At 40.2% G+C, this 20,371-nt stretch overlaps 1 protein-coding gene across 3 annotated transcripts in view; it reads left to right on the forward strand.

Annotated features, from left to right (window-relative positions):
* MEGF10 (multiple EGF like domains 10) overlaps positions 1 to 20,371 on the forward strand; it is an 86,665-nt gene that overhangs the window by 45,998 nt on the left and 20,296 nt on the right. For all 3 annotated transcript variants that reach the window (XM_069001496.1, XM_069001495.1, XM_069001497.1), the window contains 4 exons: positions 4,675 to 4,849; positions 5,651 to 5,771; positions 8,486 to 8,649; positions 11,495 to 11,597. In XM_069001496.1, coding sequence (XP_068857597.1) covers positions 4,675 to 4,849; positions 5,651 to 5,771; positions 8,486 to 8,649; positions 11,495 to 11,597 — 563 coding nt within the window. The remainder of the gene's footprint in view (positions 1 to 4,674; positions 4,850 to 5,650; positions 5,772 to 8,485; positions 8,650 to 11,494; positions 11,598 to 20,371) is intronic.

Below are 20,371 nucleotides of genomic sequence, written 5' to 3' on the forward strand. Positions count from 1 at the left end.
TTCTTCTAGTGAGCAGATAAAATCCAATCCCTGGAAATGAAATGAAAACAGTTTTCCCATTAGCTTAGCTTTTACACATCTCTCCTTATTCAGGCAGTAATGAGCCCTATTTTTTTAGTTTTTTTGGATTTTGACAGCATTTGAGCACGTTGTTGTGAAAATATAAAAACTAGTTATTTGGAGACAAAGTTTCAGCTGTGAGGGAGGGATGTCAGATGTCAGTTGAGGCGAGCCAGCGTATTTATAGAACAATTGTGGACAGCTTTCTCTTGTTACAAAACAATTCTTCTGATTACATACTGTGGTCATTGTGCATTCACTTACACTTAATTGCATCTAATAACAGTACCTTGGAGAAGGTTTGTGAGCACGATCTAAATTTTTGCTGTTGAAAGTAGCTGTGAGGGGGATTTGCAGGAGCTACTGGGTGTCACATGGAATGCTGCTGTACATTAATAAAAGATGCACTTTTCCTCATAGGTAAAATAAAAGCCTTTAGTCAGAATTTAGCAGTGATGTTAAATCCAGGGACATGCATGGAAATAGCTGCTCTGTTGATTCTCTGTGAAAAATTATTTTGTGGGTTTTCAGAGTTGTTCACATCTTTTGTTGACAAACTGTGACGAGAAACTGAATTATTTTCCCTTTCCAGACATACAGTTTTGCAGTTGTGTACTTGTGCTTCCACTCATCCCATTTGCCCGAAATACCTTGAAAAAATATACAGATTTGCTTTGATGTGAAATCAAGCAATTTATTATTTGGGCAGTGTGTTCAGGAATAAATGGCAAAGTGATGCTGGGCCCTCCAGCTCTCAAATTAGGCTAGCAGACCAAATACTGTTGTGTTATGAATTATACTTAGCTACTTCCCTGAAAATCTGTCTGCAGACTGTTGCAGCAGCCTGGTTTGACAGGAATGCATTGCACTGTATACCATTTCTAATATTACAGGGATTACTTCTGATTCATGTTCCACACAGCTGTTCCTTCATTTATACCACTGGAAGAGACGGCTCGTGGTCAAATCAGATCACAAATGTTCACGAGTAAACAACAGCATATGGCTTGTCTTTTTTTGGACATTTCCCCCCCTTTTCTGACAAATCCAAAGGCACTCAATAGCCCTGAAGGTGCAGGAGCTTATTTGCCAGAGCATCACGATGTGTGAGAAAAACAAGCATTTTCATGGCTTCACAAGTGTGTTTTACATATATGTAAGCTCCTTCACCCTGGGTGAGGAAGTGACTGAGACCATCAAACAGCAGGAATCAGGGGGGGATCTGGGTAATGGTGCAGAAGACAAAACTCCCTGTGGGCACTTGAGGCTTTTGAGAATCTTCGTAGAAGCCAGTTGTGTCTGGTTGTCCTCGTCTCTTGGTGTCAAGTCAGCCACGAGACAGCTCTTCAGTCGTGCCAGGGAATACCCTCAACCCTCTCCTGCCTACCACAAGCACAGCTTGGCCTGGCTGATCCTGAGAGGATCTTCATAGCACTAATCCATTCAGCAGCAATGGCATGAGAAAAAAAAGGGGGGGAATTCCTTCTGCAAATAAACTTGGTGTGTCTGAAGGTCTGGGGTTCTGTTTTGGGGGCCCTTGATACCATAAAAGCTTTTTTCATCTGGGTGTGATCACTGGTTTAGATACCCTCGAAGAGGAGCTATTGGTAGGCTTGGAGCTCTAGTTTATTGGAGCTCTAGGTTATTAGTATTAATCAATACAGAAGTGAACTAAAGGTTAATTTTTTTAAAAAAAAAAAGCTCCAAAAAATATTGCTCTAAAGTAAGTGCACCTGAGTTCCAGAATACATGTTGTGTTTTCAGTCATTTTATTCACATACTTCTTCACATACATAGTTGAAAAATGCACATTCTCTTTTCTTTATTACTGTTTTATGATTGAAAAAAATCACATCGAAACAGCTCTGACAATAATTCATTATTTGCATTTGGGGTGGGCTAAGCTGTAGGGGTTTTGCTGCTGCTGTTGGTTGATGGCAGTTCCTGGAAATGAAAGGCAAGCCCTTCCTTGCTCTTGGTTGTACCAGCAGCCTTTATTAAATGCTTTGTAGAGCATAAAAATAGCTATACTTGAGAGATTTTAATCTGTTTGAGGGGCCCAGAGGACAGCAACAGGTAACAACCCTCTTGTACCAACCCTCTTGGTCCAGTGCAGCCTGCAATTAAGATTTATTCATGACATGAGCACTAGTGGGGGTTTTTCTTGTCTCATGCCCTTTCTGAGGTGTGTATGTAGGATTTATTGCAGTATTATTGGTGTAATACATGTTTGGTTTGTGTAGTTTGGCTCTGTTTTTAAAGATTAGGGCATTTTAATTTTGCATTTTTCTAATGGGCCTGTACGTACAGGTGCAAGAGCTTTTCATGGAAATTTTGTATTTATTGATATTTATATTTATTTTTTTAGGGTGCTGCACTCTTTAGTTGGATATTTTAAAAGCAAAACACATACATGAAGCATATAAAAATCATTCATTTCATCTAAGTCCTTCAAATATATAATATGAACTGTCCACAAGTATTTTTTTTTTGTCTCTATACAGAGTAGGGTTGCATTTCCAGCTAGTGTGAACAGACAACCAGGAATAAAAGAGAATATACTGCCAGTATCTCTCAGCATCTCTTTTATTTCCCTACCTTAATATTTAAGCATTATTGCCAATTAAGATAACTGCATGAGAACCCATCAAAAGCCTTCAGAAGTACTTTGGCTTCCTACATCTAATTACAAATCACGGAATACTAATTTCGGTGCCAATCAATACGTGTGCAAGGATGCCTCAGTGACACTCACTGGGGGGCACAGAATATCAATGCCTCTGCCTCACATCCAGTGCTTCCTCATGCGTGTGGGCTCCCCCTCTCCTGGAAGGGAAAAAAAAACCTCCCAACAACAAACCACACTTCCAATCAGCAATTTATAGGGTTCCAGGATTTATGTCTTAAAGTGCCAGTGCTACTGAATATATTCTGATTCTTATCCTAACAGCTATTTAGTTGTGGATTGAATTTTTTTTTTTTTTTCATTTTCCCTGTATTCTTCCACTGATGGGAAGTTGGGGTCCCACAGGAGTTTAGGATAAGGGACAAACCAGATTATCTTGCTGCATCTTGTGTCTTCATAATTTTGCATGTGTTTCATATGAGAATAGTTCTGTTTCATCTTGTTTCATGGCAGGTGTGCTCATAACTGAACAAATAACCAGGGCTGTTTGGTATGAACACCATGAGTTTTGATCCATTTCTGCATGAAAAGGCTTTTCCTCTCACTTTATGTCAATACTGCCAAAGGTATTTTAATATCTTGAAGACCCACCAATTTCTATGGTGGCGTAGTGCATGCATTAAATATGCAGAAAGCAGAGTACATAGTGACATTCCAACTTTCACAATTCCTGCTTTCCCTGATCAGCAATGGTTGTGTTCAGCAGTTTTAAACTCTTGCTTTGGCAAGAGCAGCCCTCAACTCCAAGAGCAGTTGCAACTAATGTTGTGTTCCCATGTTGTGCTGCAACTCTTTCAAAGATTGCTGTTATTAATGTTACAGCACCTAAAAGTGCAGGAGGTATTTTTTCAAACTTTCGAATGGTCAGAAAAATACTGTTTCCAATATACCCCCACACACAGAGTCAGCAAGTCTTGCAAAACCAGGCTCTTGTCATGGGTCATTTAACTTGTCTGGAGGAAAGCTTTTTTTTTTTCTTTTTTATTTCCAGCGCTCTTAAAGGAGCTTCACTTCAGTCAGTGGCAGGCAAATACCTCCAAACAGTCTTCCCATTGTAAATATATTGGATTTGGATATTAAGGCTTTCCTTTGGTGAGAATTAAGCAAATGCTTTGTCTGCCAGAGTGCTACAGAGCACCCCATTGTGTCCCCTCTCCCAGACTATATATCTTTGCACAGCTGATGATGTCCATTTGTTATGAGGCAGCAGCTGCCTGCGTGGCCCTTCAATGAAACTGCTGTTCCAGGTAGAGGCAGCTGCTCTGCCACCAGGTATGGCCAGCAGAGAGGGGAGATGCTCCCCAGAAAGGTCACTGCTCTCATGGTATAGCTGGCTCCTGCCCAGTGCTAATGATTTTGCACCATTCCCTGAAAGATTCCAGTTGTCCTCTTTCAAACTAATTTAAAGAGATGAGCGTCCTTGCTTTGCTGCTGGGGTGCTCTGTTGTTTTCTTGTGCTGGATGCCATGCTATTTTTCTTGATCATGTTTCTCAGACAATATGCTGCTGAGCTTCTGCAGTGCTACGAAAATGTTCCTGTTAGGTGGAAGTGTAACAACAAATTTTGGGGGAATGTAATGACTTCATCCTCCTAATATTTGTAACCATAATATCTATATTATGGTAAAAACTGTGTTTCAGCAAGGTTTCTTTTCAAATAGATACAGAAAAAATGATACCTCTTCATTTCTTTCCATGTCCTCCAAAAATGCCTGTATGTTGTATAACATTACATTTCCTGTCTTAATTGGCATGTATTTTTATATAAATACACCAAATTGCCTTTTGAGAAATAAAATCATCTCACGCAAGGACCTTCACACAACCCACCTGCAACAGCATTTTGTTGTCCCACGGAAAGAAAATAATATTTACGCCGTGTTTACTCCTGAATTACTGACTTAACCTTTCATCCCCCACCCTGGCAGCTGTCACCCCATGTCTGGGGAATGCTCCTGCAAGCCAGGCTGGTCTGGGCTCTACTGCAACGAGACGTGTTCCCCGGGGTTCTACGGGGAACAGTGTCAGCAGATCTGCAGCTGCCAGAATGGGGCTGACTGCGACAGCGTCACTGGGAAGTGCACCTGTGCCCCTGGATTTAAGGTAAAGAGGTCTCAGTTTCACAGTTTCGCAGCCCCACTGTGCCCAGTCATGCAACAAATTCTTCAAGGTGCCACCTCGTCCTTTCTCCACCACGCCAGGGTGTTTGGGTGTCACTGCTTGTGCTGTAAGGCCCTGAAAAGGAAAACCCATTTCTGATGGGTTCTCAGTGCTGAAATGAAGGCATTTTTACAAAGAGGAGTTAGTTGCTTTGTAAGATGCTGATAAGAAGGAGGGTGTGCTGTTGAGATGTAAGTAAAGGGAGGAATGATGGGTTTCAGTCATCAACTCCTCATGCTCCATCCACAGAAACTCCAGCCAGAAGCACTTCTTTTTATAGTTCAGGACAGATTATTCTGCAACTTTTACACACATTTGCTGTTACATGTGCTTTGGATGCTAATCCAACATTTTACAGTATGACTGTTCTTGTACTAGTAATAACTGAAAACCTCAGCCAAATTAGTTCTCAAAAATATTTTACATACCAACATTATTTTCCATTACACTGCTTTCTTACTGTGTCTTAGTTTCATAAAGAGCTGCTTTATTACTGTCCATTGAGCTAACCAGGTGTGTGACCTGAGCTCTCACAGCAAATCATAGACAACTAATATTACTTAAAAAGATTTCAGAATGTTTAAAAAGCATGAAGGTGTCCCTCTCCCCTAAATTAATGATAACTTAGTGACAGACTGGGACATGCATGGGCTCTGTGTTTTCTGGCTTTTGCATCACTTGAGTCAGTTGTATTGTCTGAGCCTCCTCAGATGGTTTTTATGCTCTATTTTTTTTATAATTCAGGGTGCTTCTTGTGGTACCCCTTGTCTCCCTGGAACATATGGAGTGAACTGTTCCTCCGTGTGCAGCTGCAAAAACGGGGCCACCTGCTCACCTGTGGATGGTTCTTGTGCCTGCAAAGCAGGTAAGTGTCTCCTCAGATTCATTTTATTTCTCTGTAACTGTAAAATGAAACTGGTATTTTGAATTAGAGAAGAGGAAACTTAATGAGAAGCAGCCACTTCATGACTCTGCTGCTCTGGGAGGCGAAAACAAGGAGAACATGTTCACAGTGAAGCACTCTGCTCTGCCAGGAGGTGTGTGGGGTGTACCCTTTATCTGATGTCAGCATTCCTAATCAAAACCATGTAGAACCCCAGAATGGTTTTGCTGGAAATTACATAACTTTCCTGCTTTTTTTTTAAATTATTGGTTTTCACTAACTTTTAGTTAGTTGTTTTTCATTATTCATAACCAGTATGTTCACTATAAGCAGTGTGTTGGTCTTGAAATACTTTTAGCCAGACTTCAGCAAAGTTTGTCATGAGCAGCTATTGTGGGAATGCAGCTTGGGGAAAGTTACTGAAACTTCAAGTTTTCCTTAGCTCACTTTGACATGCTTCAGTGAACAAAGCGTGGGGGAGGAGAGAGAGAGAGAGATGTGCTCAAACTGAACACAAGAAGTGCAGAATTTATGGGCTACAAAGACGTTTTGCAGAAACCAGAAGATGAAGAAGACAAGATAACAAAGATTCCACATATGTGTGTTGGAAAGCCACTACCTGGGGAAAAGATAACAAAAAGACTAAAAAATACAGACTAATTAGCCTGAGAAGTGAGAAATCAATTACCAATAGAGGATAGAATCCTAATTGATAAAAGAGAATTATGTGATTTAGAACCAATGAATAATAATTTCTCTGTTTGCTAAAAATTTATAAATATGTGAAAAAGTTTTATGTCTGCATCTGTGTGGAGGCCAGAATTTTGCCAGCTACACACACAGACCTTGGCCAGGAATAAAGTAATGCCTGACTTGCTGACACTAAAAAGACAGTGTTAAAGGAGTTTATTTATGCCAAGGACTTTGGAGAATTTGGTAACAGTTTGGGTTGGAAGACACCTTAAAGCCCATCCAGCACCACCCCTGCCACGGGCAGGGACACCTCCCACTGTCCCAGGCTGCTCCCAGCCCCAATGTCCAGCCTGGCCTTGGGCACTGCCAGGGATCCAGGGGCAGCCCCAGCTGCTCTGGGCACCCTGTGCCAGGGCCTGCCCACCCTGTCAGGGAACAATTCCTGCCCAATACCCCATCTAAATATCTCCTGTTTTAGTCTTAAACTATTCCCCCTGGTCCCATCACTGCTTCCCCTTGTAAAAAAGTCTCTCTCCAGCTCTCTTAGGCCCTCTGATCCCCTTTGTGGATCCTCCTCTGGACTCATTTCAACAGATGCACACAATTTTCTGACTAAACCTTGCCTAACCTCGTTCCCAGTGTCCCTCAGCTGTGGTGCTGGGATTGCTGAGAAGGGAGGGAGAGGCTGCAGAATGCTCCCAAGCAAATCCCATGACCAGTCTACCTTGTAAACCCTTCCTGTCTAAAAATGTTTTTTCTCAAAGCATGTGAACTGAGGAGAAGTGTTAGAGTTTCCTAGACAAAGAGCCACTAAATTTTTCAGGGACTGACAACTATTTAAATCAGTTGTGCAGCAAATGTGGAACTTCTACTCTTTCCAGAGACAGTGGAGCTAATTAAAGTAGATACTGCAAATTAGCCAGATTGTGAGGAGAAAAATATTCCTTGAGCAATACAGAATCCTATTTTCCTGTGCACTGTGCAGTTTTAGTCATACTACAGTGAAAAAGAACAGCAAGAAGTAAAATTAAACCTAGGTACTTGTCCTGTAAACAAATGAAAATTATAAATCCTGGGAGGACAGTTGAGGGAGGCCAGTGTGGTGCCACATTTTTTTCCTGCAATGACCCCTAAATTTGAAGTTATCAATGAAGCACGAGGCAGCCTGATTTCTGTGCATGTGTTTTGCATAGCCTATTGATCAGGCTCAGTGCAGAATTATTTTTCCCTCCACTTACTGTAAACAAGGTACAAAATTAGAAAGTTGGCCTGTGTCACTGGTGGTGGTAACATATGACTGACTGCCTCACACTGTTCCTCTTGGATCCGATGGATGATCACATTTTAAAAAATCTATTCACATCCCAGTCTATCCAGTCTGCAAACCATTGCTCTCAGGCATGATCAGTGGTGAATGCTGCATTTTAGAGCCATTTTCCATTACATTTCTTTTTGTATTTGGAGAGAAGTACAGAAATCATCTAAAAGCTCTTCAGTGTTTCCTCGGAGAATTCAATTTACTCAATACTTCTATGGTGGTATTTTTTTTGTTGTTGTTAGATACCTGTTAAAACTGTATTACAGGACTGTCTGTATTGAATGCTGGTGGAACAATTATGAAAGCCGCATCTTGAGCCTAGGGATAATACTCCTAATTATTTTCAGTCTACACCTCAATACTCTCAGTGTAGTTTAGTGCTTCTCAGTGAAATGCCAGGGTGTCTCTATTTCCATTTCAGATCTTCCATCAGTCTCTTTTGGATGTTGGCACCCATCTGCAGATGTGTGCTGTGCACAGATGTTACAAGGTGCCCTTGAACACCTTTGTTCCAACCTGGACAGGCCCTCAGCTGAAGCTGCTGATAAATCCTGTAGTGAATGTTACCCCAGTATTGCCTATCTCGGAGACATGCCCCAAGGCAGGCAGAGGGAAGCATCCTCTGAGAGAAATGGGGGAATATCTGATTAATTTCTGACTTTAATCCCTTTTTTTTTTTTGGCAGGTTGGCACGGTGTGGATTGCTCCATAAATTGCCCCAGTGGCACGTGGGGACTGGGCTGTAACCTGACCTGCCAATGCCTCAATGGAGGGGCTTGTAATGCTCTGGATGGAACCTGTACCTGTGCCCCGGGATGGAGGGGAGAGAAATGTGAACTCCCTTGCCAGGTAGCTCAATAATTCCACCGAATTTTGAATTTTTGTAGGAGAATATTGGGAAGGGAGGGGTGTCTGTCATTCTTTGTCTTCATGGGAATGTGTCCCTTTGGAGCACACATGATGGGGTGCAGGGCCAGGGACAGGCACTAACCATTCTTCTAACAATTCTTCATCAAATGCTATCAAACTGCTACTGTTCAGATACTGTTAAGTGTAAGTTGTGAGAGAAAAATACAAAAAGCACGCCCCAAATCAAATAATGCCATTTTAATTACCTTTTTCTTATGTCTGTGACACAGTATGAATAAAGAATTTTCATTCCTTCTCAGTCAAAAGTGAGAAGCTACTCTTAACCACCCATTTCCATGTGAGGTCTTTGCTTTTCTACTGGGGCTTTGACTCCTACTCTCTCCCAGACTTTGGAAAATCAGAAATCATTGTGAGGACAACAGCAAGCTCCTTATCAGTTCTGTTCCACCTTGTAATCTGTAGCTTGGGGGAAATAAAATACATACATTCAAATACGTAATTTCAAAAGTTCTTAAGTTGTAAAATTCCAAGTGGATTTGTTTCATCGTGTAACTGTTCAGTTTCAATTATATTTCATACACTAAAAAAGAGATAAATATTTTATAAAAAATTGATTTTTTCCAGGGTCTGTTGTTTTCAGTGATGGACTTCAATTTTTTGGGAAATTTTTAACAAAATTAATCAGTAAAATAAACTGCCCTCTGCTCTTCTTTTCCCTTCCCCTGTCATTTGTTAACTTTTGCAATATTATTTGCAGAGCAGGTTGTTGGTTTGATACAACTGCAAAGGGATCACCTGAAGTGAGCACACACCCTGTAAATTCCCCTCTCATATCACATTTTAAGCCTCTTTCAGTTTGGACAAGCTCTGCTGAGCAATAACGTGATGGGGGTAGCTGAACTACAGCAGAAAACTGTAAATCACTGTTTTGAATGAAAATTTGTTCTGCTGAACTGCACTCAGAACACTCAGGAGTGATTTTTGGGGCTTTACTTTTGGTTTTAAGACAAAACACTTTGGTAGAGAGTAAAGTGGCAAAGAAGGTTGAATATATTCTGGAAAGCTGATGGCAGTTCCACCCATGCAGTGCTTCCAACAACACATCTCCATCAGAAGACTGATTTTTCTGTTTCCGCAAGCAGCTTTGTTTATCCCTTAGTGCCCGAACCTGAAGGATGATGAGACCTCCCAAGCTCCATCAGCTCTTCCAAAACTGACATTTAAAAAATTTTAAATCACTTTATTGTTTCAGAGCAGTTTCATCACTATCCCAAACTTAGTAAAATAATGCTGAATTATTATACAGTAACATAATTTCTGTGTCAGATAATTCATCATGCCCATGCTCATTGTCTTCCTCTCCCTCTCTCCATGTGCATCAGACAACGTCCACAAGCATTTACCTATTTCAAATGCAATTTCTGTTTCAGTTTCCAGAGCAGGGGAACAAACAGAAAAAGAATTCAAATACATCCAGTTGTCTGAAATGTTTTCTTGTCTGAGCAGAGACTTTATTTAAATCAACGTATTTCAATTTGTTTCAGTAACTTCAGAACATTATTATCACTGCTCAGATTGTTGTTCAAGATTTGAACTACAGTTTGGATGGACTTCAGTCCAAGTACAGAGCAGCCTAAAAATACTGCCTTTCAGCAGCATATTTGAGGATTTCCTTTCATTCCAAATCTGATTATATGCAAAGGAAATGCTTAATCTTTTCTTTTTCTGTATGCAAAAGTGCATTGTTGAGATGAGCAAAAGGCTCCTTACACTGAAGTAATGTAAGATTTTGTTCTACTTTAGACTTGAAAGACTGGCAGTTGAATAGCTAAATCCTGTGGCACTTGATGGGAATGTATGCATGAACATCAAAGAACAGCAGATTAATTTTCATATAGGTTTTATTCAGATTTTTAATGCGACTGACACCAATTTTTAGCCTTGAATGTAAATGATTGGGGTTCAAACCTGACATGTTTTTTTCCTGGTTTTCCTTTGCTGTGGGTATTACTGTAAATTATACTGGCTTTTTTTCCATGCTCTTTTTTTAATTTGGTTTTGATACTTTCTATTCAAGTTGACTCTTGTACTTTGCCTTGTTTGGAGACTGCAGTTATAAAGAATCTGCTCTTCTCAGTTTCTTAGGTTGATTTTTTTGTGAAATTATCCACAAATCTGTGTGCCAGCTTCTATGGAAGAAGCAGGCAAAGCATCCATGCTTTGCACAGCTGAATACACCAACAGAAGTGTTTCAGCTTGTAGCTTTAATCTCTCTTGTTGGTTCAAAAAATATTGCATAGGTAAAAATAAAAGTTTTTTTCTGTGCACTGCTCCAGAGACAAAGATTATCTCCTTCTGATGGAGCATAGAGCATACATTGTAGTGCAGAGAGAAATGCTTTTAATCAAAAGAGAAGTGTTTCTAATCAAAGGAAAGTGATAGTTCGCATTATTTATGCAGTGAACCTCACACTGAAGATATCTTGTAATTTAATGGTTTTCACTCGTTTTCTTAAAAATTATGCCTCTGTGTGGTACCCTTTTTGACCCATAAGCAGAGATCTCAGGGTTTGATGCAGAAAGGAGAGTTAATTGCTTTAGTCTGGGATTTTTCAAGAGAGTATAATTCATTCTTTATCTTCCCCTCTTTAATGAAACAACGAAAGCGTAGGATGCTGACATGTTCCAAACGCCCAAAGTATTTTACATTAAGATCAGCCTAAAGATTCAGGAGAGATCTGTGGTGGCATTTTGAGGCAGGGCTGACCATAACTTGCTCTCCTCTAACTCCCAGCTGTCATCATCTCTGTTTTTTGTTGCCACAGGATGGTACCTACGGCATGGACTGTGCCGAGCGCTGTGACTGCAGCCACGCTGACGGGTGCCACCCCACCACGGGCTACTGCCGCTGCCTCCCGGGATGGTCAGGTACAGGAGACATCCTTGGGAAGCACAAACAGAATTTCCCCCCTAGTGGCACTTGGGTTTGTGGGTAAAGGAGGAGTTTGTGAGGCTGGAAGGGGACAAAGGGCCGGTTCTGTGGCAGCCGTGTCCCTCCTGTGACTCACGGGTGGGGAAGCTTGGTCCAGTGTGGGATCTGCAGAAGACTGGGAAACTTTAAAGCTTGGGCACCTCCACAGCATAATTCCTTACAAAAGTGGTGATCAACTGTAAATATCCAAGGTTGTTCTGGCAGCTTTGGGGTAAAGCATCACATCCAGGAACGCGGGAAGCTTTGTTCAGGCAGCCACAAAGAGGATGAACCTTGCAGAAATTGTGCTGCCGTTTCAGAGTGTCAACCTTTTTTAAGTTTCTCTGCACATATTTTGTCCTGTATGAAAACCTTCTCTTTTTTTTTTTTTTTTTTTTTTTTTTTTACATTGTGATTTGAAGAACTATGTCTGTCTAATCATTCACCAAAATTTGTGTTTGGCACTGTTGTTGCACCTTCTTGTTGGTGGAGAGCAAGATTTTTTGAGAACATGATGGAGCGATACAGAAGGGCAGCCATCATAAAATGTTCCCTGTATCTCTAGGAGGGAGTTTTAGTTCTTACAAGGATTTCTAAGCTTTAAAGTTGGAAGAGCTCTTTGATCTTCAGTAAGGTTTAATTGACACTGTAAGTTTGTCCTTCTTGGAGTGTTCCAGACTTGCTGCCTCACTGTGATGCTGCAGTGTTGCAAGGGTCTCACATCACCTGTCTGTGTGGGCTCATTCGATTTAATAACGAGGAGTCAGCATGAAAAAACAAACCTTAAATGAGCAAAGCATGTTTGTGCTCTGAAAGGCAGTGATTCGGGTTTTATTTGTGATTTCAGATATATTCCACTCTTCTCTAAACGAATGTTTTTCCTAACTGACCTGTAGGTTCATGATAGAATTGTTTTCTTTTTTCTACGGTGCTTTTAGACAAAGTAGATAGAGGTGAGCTTATGATTTCCTCACAGATAGATACAGTCTTAGTACTGTTTTTTTCCCAAGCCTTTATTTTTGTATGCTCTTTCTTCCTAGCTCTGTGGATGGATTGCAAGCATCTTGTTTGAAGTACATAATACTCTGTGTCTACAATTCAGTTTGATTAGTTGTAGCTGATTACAGCTTACCTGCTGTTTTTTCTACTTTCTGTTCAGATGAACATGACTTTTGTGATTATTGGGGGTAGGAAGTGGAAATCTCTGGGGGATACAGATACACAGGCAGGAAGAGCTCCTGCTTTGCTTGGGGAGACCAAACCTACCTATTATTTACTCACTTTTTCTGTATATTAGCTCTTTGAGATGGCCTGTCTCACCATTCCCTCTCAGCATGAGTGAGAGAGGCTTCCAGAGCCAGCACTCACCTAACTGAGACAGGATTTTTTTGGTTCAATTCTTTTCCCACAAGCTGCAGTGTGATTTGCCATCAGCCACTCAGGTGCCTCAGGAGTGCAAAAAATAGTAGTAGTTACTTGGGTGAATTATGAAAAAATATCATTAGCCTTATGCCATCTATTTGCTGTCTTTTCTGACACTACTTTGTGTTAATTTTGTTACAATATTAATGTCCTTACTTTCAGGTAGTTTCAAGTAATTGTGTGTGTGTTTGGACACATTTCCACAAACTTACATTTGAATCTGCCCAAAATGGGATCTCATAAATTACTAAATGTATTAATCAAAGAATACCCACCATAAAAACATGCGAACAGTTGCTGATCCTGGGCAGCCACAGCGCAGGTAGGTAGAGCTGTTCACAAGTCCCAGATGCACAGCTTGAAGTACATCCTGTGAGTCTTCTAAAATTCAGACAGATAACCAGGATCAAAAGGTGTGTTAATCAATGGATCCAGGTTAAAACACACAGTATTGAAAGGCCAGATTAAGAATCTAGCAGCTTTTTATCTATAAAACTTACCTGGCCAGCATAATGTAATTAACCCAGGCTGGGACTGACAGAGGCTTCAAGTGCAGCACAAACCTTGACTGTGCTTGGATTCAGGTATAGGAAAGGATAATATAGTAATAATATATATAATATGTAATATATAATATAGAATATAGAATATAGAATATAGAATATAATATATAATATATAATGTATAATATATAATATATAATACATAATATATAATACATAATATATAATATATAATAAATATGTAATATATAATATAGAATATAGAATATATAATATATAATATATAATACATAATAAAAATAATACAGAATATATAATACAGAATATATAATACAGAATGTATAGTATATCATAGATAATATATATAATAAAGATATATTATATATAAGTATATATATAATAAATATATAAAAATACATATAAATATATAAATATATCTAATAAATATATATTATATATGGTATATAATATATGATATATAATATTATATATTATATATATGTTATATGTTATATGTTACATACTCTATTTATATAACATAATAAAGACATAATAATTCTGTCTAGTGAAATCTTACTGTGCCTTCATACTTAGAAAGCAAAAAGACTTCACAAGTAAGAGACTTCAGGCCTAAATATTGATAAAATGGAGCCCCCATCCCTGGATGATGTCATCAGAACAGCATGTGTGTGACAGACTAGTTTTGACATGTTGGTGATGTCTAGACACACTTTACAACATCCACAGCATAGCTCACTTCATACTCAGTGTCTGGAAAAATCCTCCTCCCACACTTCGCATGTCAGAGCAATACCCGCGAGGAATCCGGGCTTTGTGCAGATGCTTATATTTGGAATGGTTAAAAAAAGGAGGGAATACTTCAGGAAAGGGCTCCCAAATAGCTGTGCTGTAACGCTGCATTGCAGGAATAGCAGTAGACTGTAGGATTAAGGAGGGAGGTTGTGCATAGATTTGTGTGGAGAAGCAGATGGAGGATGTGTGGAGAACACAGGAGCTTCTAAAGTGAAAGAAATTACCTAAGAGTGGCTTAGACTGGGTTTTTTTTTGGTTGGATTTGTGAAAGTAGCCATCAGACGTACTAGTTTTGGGTGGGTAGTGTTACCTACCTAGTTAAACAAAGAGAAAGAAAAACAGATTTTGGATTAGTCTAATGCTTATATAACCCAAATGAAGGATTTAGTTGTTTAAAACCACTGGGAAGGTAGTGTTAAAAAATAAATACATTTGAGGAAGCTTAAAAATGTGAACTTGGGAGTATTTTTTCTTTTTAAGATGATGCCAAGGTGAACTTCCCAAAATGTTTTGATGCCATCAAAATGACACAGACTTTCCAAAACCCTATTTTAAATGCAGCATTTTCCTCAGCCCTGCAAACAGAACAGTTATCTACACTTCCTCCAGGGAATTTCGTCAGAGGGAGTAGTTTATGTAACTTTTCAGAAGCAAATGAAGGAGTGACACGGTTGTCCCATAAGGCTGGGGAGCAGGAAACGCTGCATGGGAGGGTGGGTCAGTGACCTCAGGGTGTGAGGGAGCTCTGAGCTGCTGACGTGGGCATGAGGGCTTGGCCTCAGCCTGCAGACAGAGCTGCAGCTCCCCATTGGTTCAACAATCAGATGCTGTAAGGTTTAGTCTTTTTAAGTAGTGTTTAGTTTGTTATTGAGCGTGCCCAGTTATTCTCTTTTCCTTCTTAGGTTCTGCTTAGGAACAAAAGCTCAGTTTTTGACTGTTGCGTTAAAAACCTTGAGAAATAATTAAAATTGGCTTTCATCAGAGCTCTGTTTTTATTTAGGGTTGCTGGTTGTCATTTGGGTTCTGTTTCATTGTAAACACAAGTGACTTAATTTATAGGACCCCTGTTAGAAACCCCACCCTCTTTTGTAGCTTACATCATGTTTTCCCTCTGCAGCAGCTTAATTCTGCTTAGGGAAGCAAGGGTTAAGGGTGATGTTTTTTTCCTGGCAGTCTGACCATTCCGTCACGTTCCAGGAGCCACATGACAGGATGGCACAAATGAGAAACATCCGCCCACACAGAGGATGATGTCTGCCCCAAGCTCTCATCCCTTGACATTTTCACTGTATCTTATAAATAACTTCTTTTTCATTTGGAGGGAAAATTCATTTCTCAATAGCTAGAAAGTGGAAAAGAGTGAGAACTATTAAAAGAGAAAGCAGAAGAAACACACAGAAAATGTACTGTCCCAGTGGGTAATGATAATTCTCCTATTAAATTATACCAAAACTTCAGGTCAACTTCCATTAAAAAGGTACATCTAACACTTCTCTCAACAAGCAAACCAGCAAGCACCACGACAGTTTCATCCCTTAATCTTCTCTGTTGTGCAAGCAGCTGTCAAAATAAATTCTTCCCAAATTGCCTGCAAGATTAGAGAATTCCTATTCTTGCAGACCGAGGTTTCGCATTAAAGCATTAATCAATTAAATTAATTAAAGTAATGTGACTAATTAATTAAAATGGCAACATTTTTTTTTACCTCCAGACAGTTTGTTTATTAGTGTAATTGCAGTGATGCGGGTGTTCCTGATCACACCTCTCTGCTCTGCTTTCACTGGTGCAGCTCTGCCCTACCTTTGCATTTTGCAAGGAGATGTCATGTCAGGGGGGCGTGACATTTGTTACTTTCAAAATCGATTTAGAGGCTATGTGATGCCAGGGATTATGGAATACCACCAGTCTGCTATCTGTACCAAAACAATGGCATTGGTTTGTGGAAAAGACAGATGCAGTAATACCAGCCCACACTTCACCAGCGGGCGTAGCATTCACCCACAGGCTGCAGCAGGAGGGGTGTCGGTGACTTTTTCTGTCCTGGACACCTGCTGGCATTACTCAGCTCACCCATCACCAGATGTGTTGTTTCTGTGTCCTTCCATGTGCCTCTGACAGTGTTTCTGAGAGGCACATTTGTTGCTGGATTAGAAGGGGGAGGTCTGCCATCTGACACCCACCCCGCTGATGCGAACAGCCAGGTGCGCTGGGAGGCTGCAGCTCTGCCTTGACCCTCGGCTTTCCATGAGTATGCACTTTTTACCCTCCTACAAAGGAAAAAAAAACCAACCCAGAATTAGAAGAGTTCTGTCGTGGGTCTTCCTCACGTTTAGAGCAAAAAATCAGCTGCTGCTGTATCGCCAGTGCACCCAAGCCAAGATTCTCTTGAAAGAATGTGGTTTTTCCCTTCCCCATGACTAGTTCTCCCTGGGCTCCTGAAGGATGAGGCCCCATTGGGACAAATACTCACTGCTGCAAAATGGAAGTGATAGTCTGAGAACTCTCTTATGATAAATGACAAATTTACTTTTCAAACTTAGGGAGAGGAATTCTCCAATAAGAGCTTTGGCCCCAGCCCACATCTAGATTTTGCTGTGTTTGTATCTCTGTTGATCTTCACATGGAAGAAATAACACTCTTTTATTAAAAATAGCTTTAAATCAGTGATCAGGTGTATCTGTTTTCTACCTATGAAGAAGTTAAAAAAGAGAGAAGTGTTATTTCCTGGTGGCTACCTAGAGACTGAGAGATGAAAAGAAGAGCACCTCTGGAGTGGATAACAGTATGTAGTGAGAGTATGGCCTTCAGAAAGATACCAGAAATGTCTCACAAGGGATTCTTCCACTAAAATTTGCAGATAAGGATGTTTGCCTTCAAACTCAGATGTTCTTGTTGACAGTCTTTTGTATCTGGCTTCCTACCAAAACATGCAGCCACAGACTCTCCTGCTGCTGCAGTGAAGCAGCTGAAATCTGAACTTCTGGAGAAAAATCTCTGATCCTCTCATTAGCTCCTCAGTTTGGGACATTTTAATTAATTCCTCTGGGTCCCTTCAGCTGTGGAGCAAGGTACTCCCTCCCTCAAAGACAAGTTGCTTCTAAATAGGACCTGTGACATTTTTCACCACTTCCCTTTCTTTGGGCTGCCCATCCATTATTTGACAGAGAAATTAGGAAAGTAATTCTCACCATCAGAAGCTACAGCTGCCTTGAATAGAAGTGTTAGTTTCTCTCAAATATGAAGGGCGAGCTCTTGGACCATAATGGGAAAGCATCATTAGCTTTAATGACACTCAGGATTTCCCCAGCCTTTGAAGGTCTTGTTCCTTCTTTAGTTTGGGCTAATATATGTCCAATTTTGCACTGACACCTGGGAAGTACACCAGTATATAAACAGGTTTTAATGCTGAGGGGCTACACTGGAAAGTTCCATATGTGTTAGCGTAAATTGCACAGCAAATACACCTTCTTTACAGAAAAAAAAAAAAAATTCTTCTTAAAGTTTGGATAACCTTTTATCAGACTAATGGAAACATAATAAGCTGGAAAACAACACTTATTCCAACAGTAAATTTGCCTGGGGAAGAGAGTAAGAAATAATTGGCAATTTTTTTTTTTTTTTTCCCCTTCAAGTGCTAAAACAAATTAGCTCTTTGTTGATGTGACTTGGATGCATCACTGAGCCTCAGCTTAAAAATATAGCATGGGGAGTGTGCAAATACTCTGCTAGCATGGGCAGAAGCAGTGGTGTCCCTAAAGAATTCCTTACTTCATTCATGCAATTACGAATGCTGAGGGAATGCTGATTTGGATGTGAGGCCCCCAGCATAAAGCACTGGGCATTAAATGCACGAGCATTTCTTCGGAGCAGCTTAGCTGAAGTTTATCATGACCATTCAGCTATTGCCTAGCAACTTGTGAAGGCCATCAAAGAGCTCTTTGTCCATAGCTCTGGCAAAAACATTTTCTCGCAGATATCCTTATCAGTATAAGAACCAACATGAAAACGTAATAAAAACAATTTTATTGTGTAAGAGATTAATACTTGCGTGAAACTGTGGCAATCATAAACCAGTTGGTAACATTGTTGTAAAAGCTGAGTCTAATCTTTCTTTGCAAGTTCTGTAAAAATACTTCTTTTTGCTGAACAATTTCTGGCTTTTCTATCAAAGCATAGCTTTCTTTGCTGAAATTTCATAAAAAGCATCCCTCTGGAAAATAATTTTAAATTTTTTTTTTAAATCCCTTTATTATTTCTAACCTGTTCTTCCTCAAAAATACACATTTGGCTTTTACAGCTGTAAGATACGAAACTCAACTTGGTATTTTTAAGTGCCCTGTGAACTTACCTAAAAAACATAAATAAATAGTCAGTGACTCTGAAAACTGTTTTAATAATTAGAGATGCAGTAAATCACTAAATGATTTCTGCCTTGCTACATTCGTTCTTGACACTCAAAGGAGTGAAACTGATTTTCCTTATGATCAAGTGTGAATATAATAAAATTATAGTGAAACAGAATCGTATTCAGCACTCTTGCAGTACATTATGTTGTCATCATTATTACTCTGTGGTATTTAGTGTACACTTTATTTGCTAAGTAGAGTGATGCCACTCTTCACTTCCTCATAAGGGTTGAAAGTGGGAAATAAAAGGCAGGTTTTCCCAGTTTCCCTAAGGGGTGATTTTCCCTGATGTGTACTGAAGGAGCCTTTTTTCCCCCTTTTTTTTCATTTCTAGTGGTAGTTGTTGGCTGTTTTAAGCCCCGTGGCTCTCTGCAGCATGGGACCCATTGTCTTCCCCATCCCAGTGTGCCCGCATCACCCTGGGACACTCCGCTGTCATAAAGCATCCTCTGTGCACAGATCAAGGCAGAATAATTGAGCCTGGTGTTATTGTATGTCACTGGTCTACATAATCTCAGATAATGCACTTTGGTAGCTCTTGGCAACCACTGGCTTGTTAATAGTGACCATTATACACTGAGCACCGCTGACACCCATTGAGGCTGTGAAAAATGTCTTTTCTCCAGCAGGGTGCACCGAGTGCAGCTATGTGAGATACAGCAGATCACCCTCACGTGGACACAGCTCCGAGATGCTCTGCCTGTGCTTTCACAGACTTAGAGACCCAAATTCTCGAGTTTGGGAGCGCCAGGCAGAGCAGCAGCTGGAAGAAGGGGTCTTGTTTATGGGAAAAAAAATAAAAATTAAATGCAGTGATGTCATACTGCTCATGTGCACCAGCAACTCTCAAAATCAAGCCTCTCTCTTTAATCCATGGGTCCATAAATGAGTTAATGAAAAGGTTGAACTGGGCTACTGAGAAACAAGTCAGCACTCCCTCTCCAATGTAGATGGAGACAGGAGAATGACATTGTCTAGGCAGGCAAAAAGTGAAAAAGGAGTGATGTAAGCAGCCTTTCATTTTGACAGTAGGATTGCTTTAGGTCAGTACTAATGATTAATGTGCAATCAGGGCTTTTAGGTGGCCTGTGTACCATCTGTCAGTATCTGGATTTTTAAAGTCAAGTGTTTTTCTGTCTTGCTGGCACAGGTTGGGGCAATCTGTTCAAACACATATTTGATTCTTCAGTCTGTTGATTGTTCTGCAGAGAAAAACAGTTCAACAGCGTGGAGTTCCACCTTTCCTCTAATTAGAGAGTTGGTCTTTAGATATGGGCAACTCTGCAAGGGGCACATGCTGGGGGTGTTGAGGAGTCACCTCTGAGTCTGACCTATCAGCACACCATGTAATTATTCTTCAGGATTTTTACAAGCAGTAGGTTTTGCTGTTCAAAGTTAAAAGATTTTTGTTTTTTCCTTGTCACATGTAAAACTGTTTTGCTTTTTTTAGGACTCTGGCAGCCAGTGAACCTGTGGCATATTTTGCTGGAAATACTTACAAAGCAAGACATGCTTGTGGTTGGATCCAGGCCACTTTTCCCTTAGTGGAGGGTTCATTCAGTAGAGGCATTACAATAAAACTTGATT

This window comes from Aphelocoma coerulescens (genome assembly GCF_041296385.1).
Source record: "Aphelocoma coerulescens isolate FSJ_1873_10779 chromosome Z unlocalized genomic scaffold, UR_Acoe_1.0 ChrZ, whole genome shotgun sequence".
Taxonomy (NCBI): Eukaryota; Metazoa; Chordata; class Aves; order Passeriformes; family Corvidae; genus Aphelocoma; species Aphelocoma coerulescens.